Consider the following 21,056-nt stretch of genomic DNA (forward strand, 5'->3'; position numbering starts at 1 on the left):
TCGATAAACTGAGAAATTGTTAACCCATCATATACCCCAGTGTTCTTCAAAATCATCAAGTAAGTACCCCACTCTTTTTGAGGTAAAGCATCAGCTAGCTTGTTGACCCACTCTTCACGATCTTTGGTTATGCTCCGCATCGACATGGATCGCACTAAATGGCAATATCATTCAATTAGCTTCTTTGTTTCTTCCCCGGGCAAACTAGTGAATAGATCAAATTCTTTCTTAAGCAGTGCCTTTTTACTCTTAATCATATTCTCACTACCCTCAAACTTGACTTTAAGAGCATCCCAGATTGACTTTGAAGTTTTGTCATGTTGAAGCAGTACAAATATGTCTTCTTTAATAGCTTGCTGAAGTAAACTGATCATCATTTTTTCAGCACGGTACATTTCTCGTTCTTTGTCATTAAACTCCGAGATTTGTTTTTCAGCTTGCAGTTCAGCACGAGGTAGAACATATCTTTTCAAAATACATTCCCACGATCGTAGATGGTTAGCTTGAACCCAGTTCTCAAACTGATCTTTCCATCCGTAATACTCCTCAATACTCATTAGCTTCGGGGGCTTTTGTGTAGTTCCGGTTTCATTTTCCAGATTCATGTTTTGAGCAATGGAAGCCGGATTAATCGAAGATGTGGCAAACGCGTTGTAAAATTCGTCACTCATGATTCTTGCAAGTTAAAGCGAAATAACTTTTCGAGCGAAATCAGATTTTCAATCACACAACCTGTTCAACCGGAATACCTGAAAACACAACTTCAAGCGAAATAAGCTAATATGAGCGGAATAAAGCTTTTCAACAAAATGATCCTGATTTCGCTTGAAATTCAAGCGGAATAAGGTATTTCGAGCGGAATCAGGAATTTCGAGTGAAATTACTGATTTCGCTTGAACCGTTTCAAGCAGAATAGGTCTTTTGGAGCCGAATCTCTGAACTTTCAAGCGGAATAGCAGATTTCGCTTGAAATCTCAAGCGAGATATCAACTTTCGAGCGGAATCAACTAAGTGCTCGTTCAAGCGGAATTAGTTCGAAGGTCCATTTTACCCATTTTTAATCTGAATTTTAATGTGAAACTTTCAAGGGTTTGTTAATATGTAGTTTTACACATTCTGTGAAAAATTGATCCAATTTTGACCGTTAAAATTTGTTTTAATGAAGAAAGAAGGTGTAGAAGACATAAAACACAATGAAATCCAACTGTAACATGCAGAACTCCTCCTCCTGAGCTCTGATACCACTTGTAGGATCGTGTAAATGACCCGAACGAGTCGATCAGAGGAGTTTTGATCTGTTTCAGGTGCGGAAAACAAGAAACAGACGTAGAAACAGCTTGTTCTTCACTTTAAACACTGATTTGATTGATATTACAGCTTGTACAGTCACTGGATAAACCGGCAGCACTTCGGTATCGAAAATCACAAAAGTTCTAACTGATTTCGCTCGAATGACAAATCCTCTATATATAGTGTTCTGATTCCGCTTGGAATGACTTCAAGCAGAATAAGAAACAAGTTGATTTCGCTTGAAATGTCCCAAGACACTTTCAAGCGGAATCTCCTCTTCAAGCGAAATCACAATAAAACAACCTTAAACAACCTATTTTCTCGTACAACGAGCCCTGATCTAACCTATCTAGTACAAGACTCGATACAAGACGAAGTCGATAGATGCATGCACTAACACTTAGGATGCCCTAAAGTCTGTTAAAACAAACATTACCATACCTTTACTAAAAAAAGAACTAAAACGATTGAAAAACGATACTTTTAAACTGTGGGACAAAGTGTAACTTTTCAGGATAAATGATCGTGTGCTAGGTAGCCGCGTGACACGAGTAAAAATTACACCAATGACAAAGTTTTGTAAAAAAAAAAGAAAAAAAAACTAAACCAATGACACAACTATAATTTTACACTGGGTCAAAATTGTAAGTTGATATGAAAAAAAATGATGATAAAGTTGTAATTTTGATGAAGGCAAAATCATAATTTAGCTAGAGAATGTAAAAAACAAAACTAACAATAAAACTATAAATTTAAATAGGGTAAAATCTTAATTTGGCTATACCATTTGTAGGGTATGTTTGGCAAAAGTAGCTGGTGGCTGGTAGCTGAAAGCTGGTAGCTGGTAGCTGGAAGCTGGTAGCTGTAGCTGTTAGCTAATAGCTGTAGCTTTTTAGATATTATTTGGTGTTTGGTAGAGTAGCTGGAGCTTTTAATAAAATGCATAAAATTACCAAAATGGACATAACTAAAAATTTAGAAAGTTGGTGCATTAAAAAGTTTCTTATTTTGAGAGGTTAAAATAGTCATTTTTCCCTAAAAGCTTGTAGCTCCTTCTAAACGCTACTAGTAGTAGCGTTCAACCAAAAGCTTCAAGCTCCTAACCTAAAAGCTTAAAGCTCCTTCAATCAAACAAGACTTTTTATTAAGTATGAGCTTTTTCTTAAAAGCTTAAAGCTAGAAGCTCCTAAAAGCTCCATGCCAAACAATACCCGTAGTGTATAGAAACGAAATAACTCAAAAATAGTAGGTCGTCCAAAAGAAAACCTCCGATAAACGAATCAAGATCAAACAACCACTTTCCCCTTTTCATACTTGAAATCACACGCATCAAACTAACTAACAATAATTAGACACATCATACAGTAGATGGGTTGCTCCTCCTCCCTTCCAGGTATCCCAAATTTCCCAATTTAGGGTTTTACTTATTCAATCAATCTCTTCATTTTATCAAAATACTGTTTTATTAATTGAAATTTGTTGATTTTGATCTGTTAAGAGTTTGACTTTGACTTCCAGTTGTTGTACTAACCACCTTCATTAGATCGACTCTGTTGATTTTCTGACTGGTTATGAGATATTTGTTGGTTTGCAGATAGGAGTGCGGGTCGGGTAGGCGGACTTAATCCGGTTAACGGAGACTCGGATGCCAAAAATCTGCGTGTTAAGGTATTTTTTTTTTTTTTTTTTTTTTTTTGTTGGTGATAAGAGGTTAATGCGTGTTTGTGTGCCATTAATTCTTTGTTTGATAGATCTTCTTCTTAGTTGATACCACCGATATTGTATATATAACAAACAGACAAAGTTACTTATGTGTTAGGGTCTACGGAGGGTGGGATGAGGCCCGAGCCGAGGGCAAACCTTTTGTTTATCGCAGGGGATGTTAAATTATTAACAGTGTTGTAAGAATCGCTAGCGCTAGTCGGGCGGTGGGGTACCGACTAGCGATTAATCGGAATTAATTGGATTGAGATTTTTTATATGTAATTTTTAGTTATATATACACACACACACATTTTTATATGTAGTTTTCTAAAGTAGACATGTTTTAACCCCTTATTGACCCATTTTTTTAAGTAATTGGAAGGAATTTATAAGGTTTGGTCGACATTTGGCTAGCGTCTAGCCAAAATTTGGCCAGAATAGGACTGCCATTGATTGCCTAGTGACTAATCGGCCATTAATCAGTGAACCTCCGATTAGCGATTAATCGGCGACTAATCGGAGACTAGTCGGGATTTTTACAACCATGGATGTTAACGTGTGTTCATGTTGCGTTTGTTATTTATTTGATAGATTTCGTTCTTAGTTGATGCTCAGAGAATCTTATGAGCTAATTAGTTTTAATTACGTTTGTTAGTTAGGTTGTCGAAAACTCATCTTTCACATCACACTTGCATGAAACTTGAGTTTATTTTTTTGTATGTAATTTTTTTACTAGCTTAATTTTAAAAACTCAGACATAGTTGTCAACACTTATTTATCTTTTGTTGAGGCAATTCATCAGCGCCTTTTTTATTATTTTAATTATAGCTGGTGCTATTAGGGGACTCTGGTGTTGGAAAAACCTGCATTGTTCTTCGCTTTGTTCGTGGTCAATTTGATCCAACATCCAAGGTTAGAATACTTTATTACTTTTCGATTTATAAATAGCTTAAGATTATTATTTTAGTTGCTAGTTTAAATAACAGGCTAAGCTTCTGTAGGCTGGCGTAAAGTACACGGATGGTCCCTGTGGTTTACCAAAATTTTGGATCTAGTCCCTAGCTTTCAGAATTTGTAAATAGTTCCCCAGCCAACAAATCTAAAGGTTTCAATTAGTCCAAGTTAAAGGCTAAACGCATTACAAAGTGCAAACCACAGGGATCGTCCATGTACTTTTGGCAAAGTTGGGGACTAAATGTGTTACAAAGTGCAAACCACAGGGACAGAAAGCTAGGGACCAAATCCAAAATTTTGGTAAACCATAGGGACCATCCATGTACTTTACTCTTTCTTGATTTCTCGTTCATGCCCCAGTGAAATGAGAAATAATCAAATATTCATGTGATTTGCTTAACGAGTTATTTCAGGTGACTGTTGGAGCTTCATTCTTGTCACAAACAATAGCTCTGCAGGACTCGACAACAGTTAAATTTGAAATTTGGGATACTGCTGGACAGGAGAGGTTGTTTTCATATTCTTAGTGTTGACTTGGTCAACCGCGAGTACTGTCTTTCCAATTCCATTTAATAAGCTTTATTTTTCGTTGTCAATTGTACAGATATGCAGCCCTAGCCCCACTTTATTACCGAGGTGCGGCTGTTGCAGTTATCGCATATGATATAACGAATCCCGACTCGTTCCATAAAGCTCAACATTGGGTCAAGGTTTGACTATTAGCTTTTTGTTCATTCTTCAACCGGTCTCTTAGATACATATATGATATAACTAAAGTTTGTGCTATATAGGAGCTACAAAAGCACGGTAGCCCTGATATTGTCCTGGCTTTAGTTGGTAACAAGGCTGATCTTCAAGAAAAACGCGAGGTGTCGGTTCAAGTAAGAAACATGCTCCGTTTCATAGTAATAAAAGAGTACAATAGTTTCGACCCATTTATTTTTGAATGGGTCTATTCAGGTTTCTTTTTCTTTACTCTTAACGGGTCAAACATGTAAAAAAAATAGCTCAAAAAGAACCAGGGTCAAACTGGCCTATAGTCATATCCTTGATCATTTCAACTCAAAAATTTAGGTTATTCTTAAAGTAAAATATTACTTTTGTTATCATATTTGCATAGTTGTTAGTAGCGCTCATAACGAGCGCTATAGCGAATAGCGTAGTGAAGCGCTCATTCATCGCTATCTAATTTGGGGCCTCCATAGCGAGTTACTAGCGGTATTTCAGTTTTTTTAATTGCACGGATGGTCCCTGTGGTTTAACGTTTTTTCACGTTTAGTCCCCACCTTTTGAAAATAGCAGGTATGCTCCCTATGGTTTGTTATTTTGTTACTCGGATAGTCCCTGAGTAGATGTCAGTTAGTTTGGAAATAGCAGGCATGCTCCCCATGGTTTGTCATTTTGTTACTCGGATAGTCCCCTGACATTTACTCAGGGGACTATCCGAGTAACAAAATGACAAACCATAGGTAGCATACCTGCTATTTCCAAAAGGTGGGGACTAAACGTGAAAAAACGTGAAACCACAGGGACCATCCGGGCAATTAACTCTTTTGGTTTTAATAAAATAGCGATAAAATATACGTATACAATAGCTGGATTTTAGGTTGTGTCAAAGTATATTTGAAATTTTCTTCTAGTGTATCGCTAAGCATAAAATAGCGCCCGCTATTTCATCGCTATCGCTACGTAGCGTTAGGTTGCTTGTCGCTGTTGTCTGCCATTTGCAATTAACAATTATGCATATTCGACACCCTAATATTTTATCAAAAATAATGGAGAAAAGTTGTCTCTAAACTGCACGAAAACAACCCATTAACCAACCCGCCTCTAGACCTAACATATTTGTTTGTTTTACTCAAGGATGGAATCGACTATGCAGAAAAGAACGGGATGTTCTTCATCGAAACTTCTGCCAAGACGGCTGATAACATCAATCAGCTATTTGAGGTAAAACAATAACTTGCATTTATGCCTTCTTTTCTACATGTTGAAAACAAACACATTGATACTTATCTGAATCGTATTTATTTGACCCGAGCTTGTTTTTACGCTTACATCACAGGAAATTGCAAAAAGATTACCGCGACCTTCTCCGTCATGATAAATTAAAAACATCAAATGAACGTTGTTTTCGCAGGTTGTGGTGTAACAAGAGGTGGTTGATGTATATTTGTGAGATGATGTTTGGTTTTTACACTGTATATTTGTTGATTGTGATGCGTTTGCCTGACGAGAACTGTTTTCAGAACTCGTACGCTTGTTTCACCCCTCTGAGCTCACTTAACGTGTAAAATGAAAACCCGCCATTTATCTTTATTCGACATGGATTCTTTATTCTCATAATAATCAAGGTCATGATTGTGATCGTTTTAAAGATGGTCCATATAAAAGGTCTACAAATTTCATATAAGATGGATGTTGCATGCTAATGTTTTTTACGCCTCTTGGTACAAATCTAGAAAGATGGTAGCATGAAATGCTCACACTTATTGACAAAAACACAGGCTTCAATTATGTTGGACTTAGTTCCCTTGTTACGTATCTTATTTATTTTAGTTTTATTACTATTGTTAAGTCAAGGGATTAGGATGTTATTTTGGTTTAGTTTGGGGGTGTCTTATGTAAGTTTCTTATCTATTTATTTGGATGTTACGTATGGAATGGAATCAAGCATGATTTGAGTCAAATATCTCTCTATCTCTTAGTTTTCTTTCTCCCCAAGGTTTTAACCCTATCAAGGGTATCAGAGCCGTTCCGATCTCCGGGCGGAATTACTTTCGATTACCATGACTAACACTCGCAATCAAGAAATTGACAGCACTCTCAAGGAACATGGCAAGGCAATCTCAAATCTCCAAGAAACCCTGGCCGCCATGTTGAAACAACAAGAACAGTCGATGAAACAACAAGAAGAGATCTTACGAGCACTCAAGGAGCATTCAAGCGGTGGCAGTTTTAGCGGCGGCGGAGGTGGCTTCAGCGGCGGCGGAGGCAGCCCTGATAAGGGCCTGTTTAGCGATGAATCGCGGACGGGTACTCGGCCTATGCGGGTCGGGAAGGTTGAGTCTCCTCGGTTTTCAGGTGAAGATGTGGAGGATGGGCTGCAACCCGAAGATGTCAAAATAACACCTTCGGTTAACGCTTCAAAACTTCCGTTGCTTCCAGATCCAATAGGAGTCCCTGGGCCACCAGCTTATAAACCAGCAACTATTAACGCGAAACGCTTGTCAGGTGAGGAACTAGAGTTAAAAAAGTCAAAAGGAGAATGCTTTTGGGGCACTGAAAAGTTCGTTCCAGGACACAAGTGCAAAAAGAAACAACTTTTTGTGATTTACGTGGAAGGCGATGAGGAAACTGAACAAGACGACAAGGGTTAAGGATTGAATTGAAGAGCTTACTTTTTGAGGGCAAAAAGTAGGTTAAGGGGGGAGTATTGTTACGTATCTTATTTATTTTAGTTTTATTACTGTTGTTAAGTCAAGGGATTAGGATGTTATTTTGGTTTAGTTTGGGGGTGTCTTATGTAAGTTCCTTATCTATTTATTTGGATGTTACGTATGGAATGGAATCAAGCATAATTTGAGTCAAATATCTCTCTATCTCTTAGTTTTCTTTCTCCCCAAGGTTTTAACCCTATCATCCCTACTCTAGCAAGCCGGTCACGGTTGGGTTGTATGGATCCCCATGGCGGTGGATAATGATGAGTCTAATCAAGTCATAAGTTGGTAAACTTGAATGATCAAATTTGACAAGCTGGTTAAATTTGTTAAGTTTTTTATTACGTTGTAATTAGTTATGGTAATGATTTGGCTACGAAGTTAAGTTTTGTCTATATTAACCAAGTTAGGGTTTGACATTATTTCACAGGAGAAAATAGAGTTATGGTTTAATAGATTGTAATTAAGTTTTGAGTGATTTCAGTTATAATATTTGCGAGTTATTCCAAAACCTATTTGTGTTTTTGTTTATTGATTCTTGGACTTGAGTTGGTATCAGAGCTAAGTTCAAGAACCCTAATCGAATAAGCCGCCGCCGTCTTGAGACCCCGCCATCAACGCTCACGTCACCTGGGTTCTTGTCACCTGTTTCTACTTTGCGATTGAACAAAGAAACAAGTTCGTTTGTGTTTCACGATCATATTCTCAAGTTGTGTTGTTACGGTTCGTTGGTTTGATTTTTTTTTCTTGGTTTAGTAAGTTTGGGTTGACCATTAACTATTGATTGTTATATTGGTTGGAAAAGGGGTTCAATTTAGGGTTTGATTGTTATTCGAGTTTGTGAGAGGGATTCGTGATAAGATTTGTGACTAGATGACTTGGTTCTTAAAAGTTGTTCAGGATTGATCAGTCTGTATCTGATTTTACAAGTCGGGAACCTGAATACAGCTAAGGAGATGTGGGACGCTTTGAAGACCTGACATCTCGTGGCTGATTGGGTTAGGGAAGCAATGTTACAAACATTGATGTTTGAGTTTGAAAACTTGGAGATGAGATAACCAAGTTCAGTCGAGGAATTCACATGGAAGCTTTCGGAATTGCAACAAAAGTAGCCTCTCTTAATTCTACGATTATTGAACCTAAACTCGCAAAATAGTTTGTACATGGGGTATCGAGGAAATTTGTCATACCCCAACCGATGGCGGAAACATCGGGGTGAGGCACTGAGCGAAACAGTTTGTCCAAGAGAATCCATAACACTATTGGTGACGATATAATTAACATTCATGTCCCATACAATAAACTTATAAAGCACAAATAGTTATTACATACATTCTTCTTAAAGACAAATCATTGTTCCGACAACTCATAAATTATTCGTGGGTTTCTAGACCACCTAAACTTGATTCCATGACATCCAGCAATTAAAAGCATCCTAAACACCTGTCACATACGTTAAAGTAAAGTCAATACACATAGTGTAAAGGTGAGTACACAAGTTTAATAGCATATAGTAGCGAAAAGTGATTTACGCATAACCAACATGTAACACGTAGAAATGAAGCATGTAAGCTATCGACAATGAAATATGCACAGACGTGACTGCGAGTTGTAGAATGCGCAACACATATCACCACTGTGACACGTGAAGTAAAACCCTTAACAACCCCTATCCACGACAGGTGTTGAGTCCAAACTATAGTAGTATCATTGCTAAGGTGTTAGGCAACAATCACCGTGTAAACATAACATACAAGCATTCGTCGAATAACACGTATAACATGCAGAGCGGTTAGTGTAACACCCCAAAAACGGGTTTGGTAATCAAACCACGTTAATATTAACGAGTTGGCAAAATACCGTTAGTGGTAAAATTTAACCCGGTAAATATTAGGACTTAAATAAATAATCCTAGTATTAACTAAAAGGTGAATAAAAGCTTTTAAGGAAATAAAAAGGATAAAAGGCCCGAGTTAACGGGACCTAAAATAAACTTAGTCATAAATATTCCAGAACCCGCTAAGTTAACTAGGAATATTAAACCTAGTTAATAAGTGGGAATATTATTGAAAATAATTAGGTTGTGACCTAATTAATAACTAACCAAACACGAGGGACCAAAGCCGGGTGACTTGAAAATGGAATTATAAACTTAAAAATAAAACACAACACACACACACAAGTGTGTGTGTGTGCGTGCGTGAGATGGAGCAGGAGACAAGCTCCATGGGAGCTAACCCTAAACTCAACAAATCCTTCAAATTGGAGGATCAATTGAAGGCCAAACTCGGATTTGAATGCGTAGAAACGATCACCAAGTCAAGGGGATCGTAAGGTATGTCGAATTTCTAACATTCATGAAGTTGTAAAAATTTGATAATCATCCTAATCGCGAATTAGGCATGAATTAGAGAAGCTATGGCTAGATTAGTGATGTATACTTGCTTAGGAAAGAAACCCTAAGTGAAAATCGTACATAACATACTATAGATTGATGAATTTTGTGAATTAACACACTTAGATAAGTGGGTTTTGATGTTATGATGAAATAGATGATATAGATATGCTTAGAATCATCATGCATGGTAAGTAATCAAGAAATACTTAAACAATTTGCAAGTTTGAGTATTTGATCATAAATAATAGTGGTGAATTTTGATGTTAATCTTGGTAAAAATAACTAGTTATGAACTAGTTGTAAATGTGTAAAAATGTATGCACATTAGGTGTTTGTTAAAATGCCTAAATGAAAACTAAAGTGTTGAAATTAGAGTGAAAATGTGTATTTGAATAATATGGTAAGTTATATGAAATATGAAACAAGAAGAGTTCTAATCATCATGTTGGTTTGAACTAATGTTGTAAATCATGTGATCGAATAGTAGTTTCGACTTATGAAATAAGTGAGATGGAATAGTCGTGAATAATTATGACTAATCTAACCATCTTACAATTTACAATGATAGTTTGACGATTAACAAGCTAGGTGAAAGCTTGGGAACGAAGCGGGTCAAACAAAGCAAGAATGACGGAAAAGCATAATTTGGATGTAAGGTAAGTATGGCTTACACTAGTCTTATATTTTAGAATATTCTCTTATCGTATTAGTTAAAATAAGATAAATACATAGTTGAGGTATAATGTTTCGGCGTGTAGACGTACGGAACAAGATAGTCGAGCATGACAAGAAACCATGTTGATGGGTTAAAAGGAGTTAAATCGGTAATTCGATCATTTTATGACAAAGGGAAAATGAACTTTTAAATGGTTACCTTATAGGGTAAACCAAAACAAACAATAAGGGTAAAACGGTAAATTGGTCACGCGTCGATCATAACTATTGGTTTTAAAAGACACTTATGAAGTAAGCCTTAATAGGCCGAAAAGTGTTAAGAAATGAATTATAAGTAAAAGGACCGCACGATGTAAATCGGAGCGAGTCATATAGTCGAGATGAAAATACATGTCATCTCGCTAACATAATCGGTCATTTAGACCAAATAGGTCAAAGGGTGAAGATACCACCTTTTGATAATAACGACTAATGATTCTTGTCGAGTTATATGATTTCAGGAATAAATGTAGAAATGATATTTGCATCGCTATTATTTAGCGAATATTATAGCAAGGCATTAAAACAGGTCAATACATTGACCCGAGCCAGGTATGTGTAATAGAGTAATTATTCATTTAGAACATAAGGTTCAATGAGCATTAAATGAAGTCTTAGATAGGCAATGGTTTACTTAAATGGGTAAATCGAATGTTTTTAAAGAGGGTCGTGGCGTTTCGAAAAGCATAATGACTTTTCGAACAAGATCAAAACTCAAAAGAAGAATTATGGGTCAAACATGCTCTCAAAAGGCCTTGTCGTAATTGAAAGACTAAAAAGGACCAAAACTCCCTTGTTAGCTAATTCGAACAGACAACCTTCAAAGATTGTTTGGAAACGAGTATTATGATTAGGTAAATACTTGGAATAAGTATAGAAGCTGAAAGAGGTATTATATTAGTCAAATGGCACTATTTGAGTTTTTGCCATAAAATAATGATTCGAGAGGTAAAACTTAGTTTATATAGATCACCACATTAAACCCACCATAATACAGTTGTGGTGGGAGATTATAGGATAAGAAATGTGGTGATGGAATGTTAGAAGCAATCGAAAGCGATTTTAGGCGCGAAAGTGCTTAAATACCCTTAACGGGTCAAAATAAGCGTACGAGCGAAAACGGGTTTAAAATTTTGTAATAAACCTATGATTAGATCCTAAAATAGTAGATAACATTGATTTGAAGAAGTGTATGTGATATAGGAATCAAACAAATACGTTTGTTTGATAAAATGCGTAAACGGGTCAAATTTTTGTAAAAAGGTACTAAGCCGAAGGCATGAAAGTTTCAAAATTTATTAAGCCGGATGTTGGATTTTAACTCCATATGATGGAGAATCAAATTATAATCATTTAGGAAGAAACGGTAGGTCAAACGGATAAGCGGATTGAAAGATACGGAAGTTTTCGTGTCAATAAACGGCAAAATGGAAGAAGCTGATGCAGGGGCCACCGTAACTTACGGTGGGTACCGTAAGTTACGGTGGAGGCTGAATTCTTTACGGCAGTTCTCCCCTGCCTTACGGCGGGGATATGTTATAACAGGGCTACCGTAAATTACGGTGTCCACTGTAATTTACGGTGGACCCTGTACAAAAATGTATTTTTGATCAGTTTTGTTCCCGGACTCGTTTAGATACGTTTTAAATTCCGTATGACTAAAGCATTTCATGTTTTTATGAAATGTAGGTACTTTGTGGATGCCGGAAGAAGATCAAGCTCAACGAAGAACCGAACACGAATAAGACACATGCTTCCGCACTTGGCCTCGTCATAAATTTTAAATGACGAATCTGATTACGTTATGTCAAATAACTTTTGATTTGCGAAAAGTTTTAATAAACCCATATTTCCAATGTATATGTAATCTTAATTACATGATTGTTTTCGTAAAATATACGTTAAACCTTGAATTTTAAGAACGGGTGTTACAAGTTGGTATCAGAGCCTTGGTTTAAGAGATTCAAGTATGGTGGGGAAGAACCATGCTTGGACTTAAACCTTATGCTCTTGATAAAGATTGGTGTTCGGTTCGAGGCTTGATCGCAAATCCGGTAAGTACATGTATATAGTAATGATTGAGTATGATTAAAGTGTTGAAGAACAACACATAGGGTTATCGTGTAATACACGATACATCAATCAAATCGATAAAGGATAGATATAGTCAATGAAATTACGTGTGTTGACACATATAGTGGAAAAGCCTTGTATTATAATACGGGCGATTATTGATGACGACACTACTAACTTTTGTGAATATTTTAATTGAAGGACACTCGCATCTGAAGATGACGAGAGTTGGACAAATTACGGATATGAGGATGAAACTGTCCGATGTATGACAAGCAAAGCATACTCATCAAGGATCTAAATCGCGTAGCGATCACGAACAAGGTTAACGGAAAAAGGAGAGCCTGATAGAGCAAGCATTATCAGGTGCACGTTTTAAATTATTGCATAAATAAGTAATATGCAACAAATATATAGAAATTGAAAGTTGCATATGTAGATTGAAAACTTGGAAAAACCTGAATAGAAAACCTATCCGGGATATTGTTTCCAAGAAAAAAAAATAGAGGCATTACTTACATGGGGTGTAATGTGAAAATTATAAAAAGGTCATGTATACCAGGTGTTGATCGCTTACTCTGGCCAAGTAAGTAGGGAACACGTGGTACCATGAACTTCTTATGATGGACACATTTATGTCCGATGTAGTAAGGGCGGGGTGAATGGGACTAACTTAAAAAGTACCCAAATGAATCAAATGAACAAGATATTTGATAATAATGTAAACGCACAGCCGTATGACGAAAGCGTATTACATTAGGATAATGAGCCCGGGAGAAGGGACAAAGAAACATGTAAAATGATTAACATCGGCACTGGGAGGGGGTGTACTTACACTCGAACCCAGAAAATGCAAACATGTAAAATGATGTAGGCATATATTGGGAGGAGGTGTACTTACACTCGAACCCGAAGAATATAAACATGTAGAATGATCAAGATATGCATTGGGAGGGAGTGTACTTACACTCGAACCCGGAAAATGAAAATATGTCTTTAAACGTGTCGTTTTTGTAAAACGTCAAATTCGAGGACAAAGTCGGAATATAAAAATGAAGCGAGGTCTTAATGCATATCCGGAGGGTTGCAATAATAACGACTTCGGTAAAACACCCGGATAATGGGTAAGAATTAAACACATGCGTAGACCGAGAAACGAGAACTTTGATGGAAAGTTAAAAGACTCGGGTTGTGGGTCATAACCAAAAGATGACAAAATAATGTAAATGGAAATTGTGAATAAATTATGTTCAACTATTTTAAAGTTGAACGGGTCGAATTTAATACCATGCCGGACGGCGTAAGTAAACACAAGCGAGATAATAGTAGCGTTAAAAGTGAAAAGATTGTGAAAGGTCTACGAGACTAAAACGACCCACGGGTCATGATTAGAAAGAAATTATAAGGACTCCGCCCTAAAGAGGTGAAAGTCTAATAAAATAGCCCATAGACTAAGTGATAAAACCTACGGGTTAATTAGACAAAGCGAGGGAACAAATGGAGAATCCTCACATAAAACAAAGACTGAAAAAGAATAAATTTTGGACTGTCAATATCCCGGTATGGATAATTGACAAAGGTTAAAGAGAAGACGCTGAACTAAAACTTCGGTTTTGGTAAGAAATAACGTTTCTACAAAAAAAAATGATGAATTATGATAGACGTATAAACGGTAAACATGAAAGATATAAGTCTTGACACGGATAGGTGCAAGACGATATATCCGAAAAGTGATAATTCTGAAAATAGGAAGTTGATGTAAAATTTGGCATGACGTGACATGATCACGGTCAAGAAGTGTAATGTGAAATATAATCACATTAGAGCCGAGTGATGAATATTAGAGCCGAGTGATGAATATTGCTAAGTTAATTAAACTAGTGGAAATAACGAGATTACGTTATTTCAAGTCGCACTATGTCATGTAAGATACGTAGATGATTAATAACCAAAAGGATATTACCATACCTTTCTGGTAATACTAACAATCGGTTAAATTATGAGAAATGCTTAATTGATTATCGAGAGCAAATGCATGGAGTTAAACTCGATAAATTATGTACGAAAAGGTTTCGGGGATGAAACCTCTTTAAGGGGGGTAGACTTGTAACACCCCAAAAACGGGTTTGGTAATCAAACCACGTTAATATTAATGAGTTGGTAAAATACCGTTAGTGGTAAAATTTAACCCGGTAAATATTAGGACTTAAATAAATAATCCTAATATTAACTAAAAGGTGAATAAAAGCTTTTAAGGACATAAAAAGGATAAAAGGCCTGAGTTAACGGGACCTAAAATAAACTTAGTCATAAATATTCCAGAACCCGCTAAGTTAACTAGGAATATTAAACCTAGTTAATAAGTGGGAATATTATTGAAAATAATTAGGTTGTGACCTAATTAATAAATAACCAAACACGAGGGACCAAAGCCGGGTGACTTGAAAATGGAATTATAAACTTAAAAATAAAACACAACACACACACACACAAGTGTGTGTGTGTGCGTGCGTGAGATGGAGCAGGAGACAAGCTCCATAGGAGCTAACCCTAAACTCAACAAATTCTTCAAATTGGAGGATCAATTGAAGGCCAAACTCGGATTTGAATGCGTAGAAACGATCACCAAGTCAAGGGGATCGTAAGGTATGTCGAATTTCTAACATTCATGAAGTTGTAAAAATTTGATAATCATCTTAATCGCGAATTAGGCATGAATTAGAGAAGCTATGGCTAGATTAGTGATGTATACTTGCTTAGGAAAGAAACCCTAAGTGAAAATCGTACATAACATACTATAGATTGATGAATTTTGTGAGTTAACACACTTAGATAAGTGGGTTTTGATGTTATGATGAAATAGATGATATAGATATGCTTAGAATCATCATGCATGGTAAGTAATCAAGAAATACTTAAACAATTTGCAAGTTTGAGTATTTGATCATAAATAATAGTGGTGAATTTTGATGTTAATCTTGGTAAAAATAACTAGTTATGAACTAGTTGTAAATGTGTAAAAATGTATGCACATTAGGTGTTTGTTAAAATGCCTAAATGAAAACTAAAGTGTTGAAATTAGAGTGAAAATGTGTATTTGAATAATATGGTAAGTTATATGAAATATGAAACAAGAAGAGTTCTAATCATCATGTTGGTTTGAACTAATGTTGTAAATCATGTGATCGAATAGTAGTTTCGACTTATGAAATAAGTGAGATGGAATAGTCGTGAATAATTATGACTAATCTAACCATCTTACAATTTACAATGATAGTTTGACGATTAACAAGCTAGGTGAAAGCTTGGGAACGAAGCGGGTCAAACAAAGCAAGAATGACGGAAAAGCATAATTTGGATGTAAGGTAAGTATGGCTTAACTAGTCTTATATTTTAGAATATTCTCTAATCGTATTAGTTACGAATAAGATAAATACATAGTTGAGGTATAATGTTTCGGCGTGTAGACGTACGGAACAAGATAGTCGAGCATGACAAGAAACCATGTTGATGGGTTAAAAGGAGTGAAATCGGGAATTCGATCATTTTATGACAAAGGGAAAATAAACTTTTAAATGGTTACCTTATAGGGTAAACCAAAACAAACAATAAGGGTAAAACGGTAAACTGGTCACGCGTCGACCATAACTATTGGTTTTAAAAGACACTTATGAAGTAAGCCTTAATAGGCCGAAAAGTGTTAAGAAATGAATAATAAGTAAAACGACCGCACGATGTAAATCGGAGCGAGTCATATAGTCGAGATGAAAATACAAGTCATCTCGCTAATATAATCGGTCATTTAGACCAAACGGGTCAAAGGGTGAAGATACCACCTTTTGATAATAGCGACTGATGATTCTTGTCGAGTTATATGATTTCAGGAATAAATGTAGAAATGATATTTGCATCGCTATTATTTAGCGAATATTATAGCAAGGCATTAAAACAGGTCAATACATTGACCCGAGCCAGGTATGTGTAATAGAGTAATTATTCATTTAGAACATAAGGTTCAATGAGCATTAAATGAAGTCTTAGATAGGCAATGGGTTACTTAAATGGGTAAATCGAATGTTTTAAAAGAGGGTGGTAGCGTTTCGAAAAGCATAATGACTTTTCGAACAAGATCAAAACTCAAAAGAAGAATTATGGGTCAAACATGCTCTCAAAAGGCCTTGTCGTAATTGAAAGACTAAAAAGGACCAAAATGCCCTTGTTAGCTAATTCGAACAGACAACCTTCAAAGGTTGTTTGGAAACGAGTATTATGATTAGGTAAATACTTGGAATAAGTATAGAAGCTGAAAGAGGTATTATATTAGTCAAATGGCACTATTTGAGTTTTTGCCGTAAAATAATGATTCGAGAGGTAAAACTTAGTTTATATAGATCACCACATTAAACCCACCATAATGCAGTTGTGGTGGGAGATTATAGGATAAGAAATGTGGTGATGGAATGTTAGAAGCAATCGAAAGCGATTTTAGGCGCGAAAGTGCTTAAATACCCTTAACGGGTCAAAATAAGCGTACGAGCGAAAACGGGTTTAAAATTTTGTAATAAACCTATGATTAGATCCTAAAATAGTAGATAACATTGATTTGAAGAAGTGTATGTGATATAGGAATCAAACAAATACGTTTGTTTGATAAAATGCGTAAACGGGTCAAATTTTTGTAAAAAGGTACTAAGCCGAAGCCATGAAAGTTTCAAAATTTATTAAGCTGGATGTCGGATTTTAACTCCATATGATGGAGAATCAAATTATAATCATGTAGGAAGAAACGGTAGGTCAAACGGATAAGCGGATTGAAAGATACGGAAGTTTTCGTGTCAATAAACGGCAAAATGGAAGAAGCTGATGCAGGGGCCACCGTAACTTATGGTGGGTACCGTAAGTTACGGTGGAGGCTGAATTCTTTACGGCAGTTCTCCCCTGCCTTACGGCGGGGATATGTTATAACAGGGCTACCGTAAATTACGGTGTCCACTGTAATTTACGGTGGACCCTGTACAAAAATGTATTTTTGATCAGTTTTGTTCCCGGACTCGTTTAGATACGTTTTAAATTCCGTATGACTAAAGCATTTCATGTTTTTATGAAATGTAGGTACTTTGTGGATGCCGGAAGAAGATCAAGCTCAACGAAGAACCGAACACGAATAAGACACATGCTTCCGCACTTGCCCTCGTCATAAATTTTAAATGACGAATCTGATTACGTTATGTCAAATAACTTTTGATTTGCGAAAAGTTTTAATAAACCCATATTTTCAATGTATATGTAATCTTAATTACATGATTATTTTCGTAAAATATACGTTAAACCTTGAATTATGAGAACGGTTGTTACAGTTAGCGTATAAAAGTAGTTGCGTTGTGTGTTGGTGTGATTTAATATAGGTAACGTATGTAACACCTAAAAGTGCGTTAAGCAAAAAGGGATCGAGTATACTCACTGATCGTGTTTAGTAAATAAACAAAGTCTTGGATTGAAGGGAGCGCTTGAGAGTTAGCTTGATCACAATACGATAGTGTAAGTGTTGAACAATGCGTAAAAACAACGTGTCGTAGAGATGGGCGAGCGGACAGTGGATCGGTCGGATGATCGTCCGGACGGATGGTCATTCGGACGGGTGACCATTCGGTCGGAGGGTTATTCGACTGAGGAAAATGTGTGGTGAGGTGTTTGAACTTTTGAAGTTTTCGTTGTAGTATAAATAAAGTCATTCGATCGGAAGGTCATCCGGACGGATGGCCGTTCGATCAGATGGCTATTCGATTGAAAATTGATATTCTTTGAAGTTTTGTAAATAGTTTAATTGTCTAACATACAAGTCATCTGGTCGATTAGTCGTTCGATCAGATGGTCATCCGATCGGACGGCTATTCGATTGAGTAACTGTTTTGTTTGAACACTTTGTAAAATCAGTTAAGTTAGAAAGTTTGCGGCTTGATGGAGACGGCATGACGGCGTATTAAACAACGAAAACCACATCAAGCCTAACTCGTCCGATCGAATGGGAATCACCCCGTTCGATCAGAGTCATTGTTCTTGACGGGGTTTCATGTTCAACCCGGGAATTGGTCGTCTCTTTAGTTAGAAATCCATTCTCAGACCGGTTCTCCACTAGAGAATGAGTAAAGAGCCTGAACGAGTCCAGATTATAACGGTTTTTAGTAAAGAGGGAAGAATGTTGAAGAAAAGTTTGAAACAATTGTTAAATGTTAGATTTAGATGAAATCAGTGTAAAAAGCTGTGGAAATCCTTTAAATTTGAACCGTTCTTGATGAGGTGAGGTCACACTTCAGTGTTCATAAGAACTCCATGATGACGTCACCTTAGAACAACCCAAATCGGATGATTTCACGGTGGAAATGTAAGATTTAATGGTGAAGATGATGAGAAAGTGTGTAATGAAGATGGAAGTACAGGATTTAGGAAGAAAACTTACAAGAATCTCGAGGAATCGAGAGAAAAGAGGCTGTCCGGGAACTATGTATTGACTATCGAGAATTGGATAAACTAAAGGTAAAGAACATGTGCATATTTCCTAGGATGATTCATTTGATCAATTACAAGGAGCAAGTTAGTTCTCTAGAATCGATCTCAGGTTAGGTTAGTATCAATTAAAGATTACAGAACAAGACATCTAGAAGACTGCTTTTAGAACACATTATGGACATAATGAGTTTCTTGTTATATCATTTGGATTGACTAATGTGCGTGCAACATTCATGGACTTGATGAATCGGGTACGTCAACTAATGTTATACTGACTAATGATGGTGTTTATTGATGGTATCCTAATCTATTCAAAAAATGAGGATGACTATCCTTGTGACATACAGAAGTATTGGGAACATAAAGGAAAGAAAGGTTATGTGCTAAAGTCTAGGTGCGCCTTTTGTCTAGGCAAAGTACGACTGTGTCATATTGTTAACCTTGATGGAATAATGATAGACCCTGCTAAGGGCGAAGTGTTTATGCCATAGAATCCTACTAAAATGTCATCGGAAGTTCATAGTTGTTACACCCCCACCCTGATGTCGGAAACGCAGGGATGGGACGATTTCATATCACCACACATTATGTTTAAAGAGAAATACCATATGAATTCAAATAAAGGGTCATGACACACCACCGTTCAAACAAAACAAACTAGAAATGTCTCAAACATGTGTCAAACCATCAAAATGCAAAAGTAATTGTCTAAATTAGGAAATGCAGGTCTTGAAAGATAATGTGGTCTTGGCTAAGGAAAAAGTCCATGCTAAGCTCAATGGTTTCCATTACGTGAAAAACATGCCTAAAAGAGTGAACTAAAAAGTTGGTGACACGCATGTTTATAGACACGATAAATAGTTAAATAAAGTAGATAAGATAATGTTATGCTTGTACTTGCATGTAACATGTATTATGCTATTAAACAGTTAAAGTTCACAATCAATATAACCAATCCTACTAATGTTGTGTTATACACCGTTTAATGATTTACACATAAATAAATAGGGTTCAAAGTTAAGCTAAGATGATAGTTGCAAGCTGTGTAGTTAAAATTGGAGATATTCGCTCAAGGACGTCTAATATATTCTTTAACGGTGACTTATGATATGTAAATTGTTTTTGTACAATGCTGATAAGAGTTGCTCTTAAAAGATGCTTTCTAAGATGTCTTAGGTTAAAACCTTGTTTCCTAACTACTATAGAACTCACTCAGAGTAGCTTAAGTCTTTAGCATGTATTTCAGGTAAGGTGAATGTTTGAGTTTAGACGACTCTCTGGCTGAAGGCAATGGTTAACTCACTTATCGTGTTATGGAATTTCCGAGTTGGACTTATTTTATACATTTTGGTTATTTTCGTACTTTGACGTTTGTCACTACCTTGCTTTTAGTTTTCTTTTCCTCTGTGAATTGGTGATGTTATTAGTCTAACAACTATGCGTTTATCCAATTATTAACGAGTAGGGTTCCCAGGTTTTCGGGCCTTACATGCCAAGACAATGAAAAGTATAAACTAGTTTATTCAGTGTAGGTAATGAAGGGTTCAGATCTTGTGGAGTCCCGTAGCGATTGACTACCCGATTTAGCTCCGTTTGATCCACAATAGAGAAGAATTGGATGTCTATGTCATAACATGTTACGTCCCCATTTGTTGAGGAATATCATTACTCTTTGACCTTTTGGCTTCCTCTATTTATATAAATATAGTTTGTAAAAAAGTGGGTTTACTGTTTATCTCTTTTTTTATATAAAAGGAGTCAAGACGGCAAAAGAGAAAGGAGAAAAAGGATAAATGGCCGTCTTCAACAAACGAAGATACAAGAGATATAACAGGTAGATTCGAATAATACAAGGCCATGAAGAAAGAGCTGATTGATTAAACGATTACGAGAAGAAAAATACATGATGTTGGCGGATGAGCAACGAGAGGCGTTGCGACAAACTATGTTCGACAAGGACTTGGAGACGTTTAACC

At 36.4% G+C, this 21,056-nt stretch overlaps 1 protein-coding gene across 1 annotated transcript; it reads left to right on the forward strand.

Annotated features, from left to right (window-relative positions):
* The first annotated feature begins 2,492 nt into the window (after nt 1-2,492).
* On the forward strand, nt 2,493-6,325 carry LOC110894989 (ras-related protein RABF1). The gene is made up of 8 exons (XM_022142249.2): nt 2,493-2,683; nt 2,885-2,958; nt 3,823-3,906; nt 4,362-4,456; nt 4,553-4,658; nt 4,740-4,829; nt 5,812-5,898; nt 6,014-6,325. Exons 1-8 carry the CDS (start codon nt 2,659-2,661, stop codon nt 6,050-6,052), a joined length of 600 nt encoding a protein of 199 aa, XP_021997941.1. The 5' UTR covers nt 2,493-2,658; the 3' UTR covers nt 6,053-6,325.
* Nucleotides 6,326-21,056: the final 14,731 nt, after the last annotated feature.

This window comes from Helianthus annuus, chromosome 12 (genome assembly GCF_002127325.2).
Source record: "Helianthus annuus cultivar XRQ/B chromosome 12, HanXRQr2.0-SUNRISE, whole genome shotgun sequence".
NCBI lineage: Eukaryota > Viridiplantae > Streptophyta > Magnoliopsida > Asterales > Asteraceae > Helianthus > Helianthus annuus.